The sequence below is a fragment of the Sinocyclocheilus anshuiensis genome, unplaced genomic scaffold (genome assembly GCF_001515605.1).
Source record: "Sinocyclocheilus anshuiensis isolate Anshui unplaced genomic scaffold, SAMN03320099.WGS_v1.1 scaffold424, whole genome shotgun sequence".
Classification (NCBI taxonomy): domain Eukaryota; kingdom Metazoa; phylum Chordata; class Actinopteri; order Cypriniformes; family Cyprinidae; genus Sinocyclocheilus; species Sinocyclocheilus anshuiensis.
Window position 1 is genome coordinate 320,984 of NW_015554083.1, and position 3,012 is coordinate 323,995.

The 3,012-nt window shown below is 34.2% G+C and overlaps 1 protein-coding gene across 2 annotated transcripts in view; it reads left to right on the forward strand.

Annotated features, from left to right (window-relative positions):
* Nucleotides 1-3,012, forward strand: part of LOC107669128 (transmembrane protein 65-like) — a 14,317-nt gene that overhangs the window by 8,591 nt on the left and 2,714 nt on the right. For both annotated transcript variants that reach the window (XM_016461249.1, XM_016461250.1), the window contains exons 3-5: nt 2,451-2,495; nt 2,571-2,638; nt 2,908-2,962. In XM_016461249.1, coding sequence (XP_016316735.1) covers nt 2,451-2,495; nt 2,571-2,638; nt 2,908-2,962 — 168 coding nt within the window. The remainder of the gene's footprint in view (nt 1-2,450; nt 2,496-2,570; nt 2,639-2,907; nt 2,963-3,012) is intronic.

Consider the following 3,012-nt stretch of genomic DNA (forward strand, 5'->3'; position numbering starts at 1 on the left):
TCAGTGAACAACGGCTCTGTGTAGTTAATGCTGCTCAATGTGAAAGCCCGCAGGTGATGGAGATTTACGCTGATTACAGAACCGGCTTTCTGACAAGATGCGCGTTAAATATCGCATGCGATTAATCGTGCAGCCCTAGTACAAACGCAGCTGAAGTGTGTGACAGGCAGGATCCACATCAGTGCGGTTCACTTACTGTACACTAGAGAAGTGTGTGTAATCAGACACAGACGAGAACGGAATGTGTGTGAGATTGTAAGGTCAGAGTGTGACCTTTGACCTCTGTGACCTCTTATGAACTCCAGATCTATTTCTGCTCGGCTGTGGGTTGATCATCGTTTAGAAGATATACCTTCAGTTTAGGTGTATTTAGTTAGTTTTATCGGGCGAATTCCAAACGGCTTTTTTGTTTGTTTTTCCGTCAGTGATAGAAATATAATTTAAGACGGTATTGTAAGCAAGTTTAAGCACGTTTAGTTTGGAAAAAGTGTAATGGTAAACAAGACACAATTACAAATAAGACACAGGACTAAAGATATTATATACTATATGCAAGATGTATAAAATAAAGATATTATTATCTTAGGCATGACTTTAAATTAAGCATCTGCTCTTTGTGACTTTAAGATATTTAAGATAATAATAAACTTTTGCATTATGAATTTCTGAACCATTCAGAGGACATATACTGAATATGTACATAAATGTTCACATGCATTTGAATGTAGAGAAAATGTAAAAAATCAATAGTAAAAATTGATAAGGAAATGAAAAAATTAAGCAATTAAAAATATCTCAATTGTATTTATTTTAATATTATTATGGCTTTATTTTAATATTAAATTGCATACTTACACTGTTTATTTTTATTTATATATTTATTATTTTAAAAATTATCTTTTTAGTAACAACTCATCAACAGGTATTGTTAAAAAAACAAACAAAAAAACAAATTGTTGTATTAATTTTAATATATGTTAATCTGAATAAATTAGAAATCTTAAAATTATACATGTTTTATTTCAAGTAAAACAGAAGAAATATATATATATAATATGACATGATCACCATTGATTTATTTATATTAATATTGATTTATCAATATTTTATATAGTATACAAATTATATATATATATATTATTTTATACTTTATTATTTTTATTTCAAATAAAATATTTCATCTTTTTTTGTGTTTTTTTGGTTGTAAAAAAAAAAAGTCCAATTGAATTATAATTTATGCTATGCTAAGTTTACTATAAATTGAAGTAAAAAAATAAAGATTTTAGATTTTTGATCGTATGTTTACTAGGGCTGTGTATCACCAGCAAACTCACGATACATATCACGATACAGATGCCACGATACGGTACATATCACGATACAGGGCTGCACTGAATTTCACCTCAGAAGAGTTTAGTAAAACAGCTGTTTATTAAACACTGCTTACTATAGTGCCATTTCTAACTATTGGCAGAGCAGGCAGCTGACCTCTGCATTATGAAGGGCCTCTATAACTGTACCACAGTACAATATAGGTAATGGCATATGTTTCATGTTTACATTGTGCACTCCCCACCAGGTACAATATTCTGATTGTTTGCATCTTGTTTTTAAGCCCATAAATAATAATGTACTCGTTCTAATAAATTTATATTGTAATGCACTCTTACTAATATATTAAAATCATCTTAGCATTGCTGGTAGGTTATCATTGCACAAATTAACACACTTTCTACATTTAAAAAATAAAAATAAAAATTAGAAGAGTTCTAAACTAATGCACTGTCTTCTGTATCTTAACGCACAGTCGCACACGTTTAGTCACTCACACAGACATTCAGGAACGAACTTTTTAGCGCTGCCCCACAGTTTTATCAACTAAATAGCTTAATCGCTCAAGAGCTACATTATCTTTCTCAACAAGGAGCTGGTAGCATCATTGTTTCTAAAGGAATTAAAGCCACAGCTTCACTGTTAATGGAGAAACGCGGCAAAACGGTGGTAATTCATACATACACAGCCTCGCACTTTTCTACTCGATTATAAACGTGGTTCTTGTGTTCAGATTAAGCGCGGTCCACTGCTGCACATGTGCCACAATATCAATACTGAGACAGCTGTATCCATACTTGTATCGTCAGATCTCTGTGACGATACATCATCGTATCGAACACAGCACTAATGTTAATTAAAAAAATATTGTATCATTTTAACTGCTGTATTTTTGTGCGCTTGGTTTTTATTTTGTGTTTATGTGACTCTTGTATTATCCCAACTCAGTTTTTGCAATGAAAATAGCCTTAGATGCTGACATGGCAATAAAAATAAATAACTACTACTTAGAAAAAAAAGAATAAGCAAGTAAAATAGAAGCATAAATCTTTTTTGTGTGTGGAGTATTATTATTTCCATTGCAAGTCTCTGAGTGTCTGTGTGTTTGTTGGTTTCAGACTCGGAGGAATCGTCTCCACCGACGGCGGCGCAGCTCAGATACAGTGAGTTCACGTCTCTCTCGGCTCTTTCACTCATTCACTGATGTTTCTCTCAGCTCTGGATCTTCTGCTTTCTAGTTCTCCTGCACAACGCCATTCCCTTCATCGGCTTCGGCTTCCTGGATAACGCCATCATGATCGCCGCCGTGAGTCACAGCACATCAGTACACACAGCTGTCAGCACTAGATTATAGAGATCCGCAGTCCAAGAACTGAGGTGCTAAACACAACAGCAGATCTGAGAGCTTGAAGGTTTTCATATAATATGCATCAAGTAACAGTGAAAACATGAGGTATTGTGATTATGTGAGTCATTTTCTTGTGTTTAAATACTGTTGTGTTTTTTTGAGAGCTTGTTTTATTCCGTGGCTCTTTGTGTTCGTCTCTGATGATGCATGTGGTGTTGTTTTTTAAGGGCACTCAGATTGAACTGTCCATCGGATTGACGCTGGGAATATCCACCATGGCAGGTATTAACACACACACACACACACACAAACACACACACACACACACACAC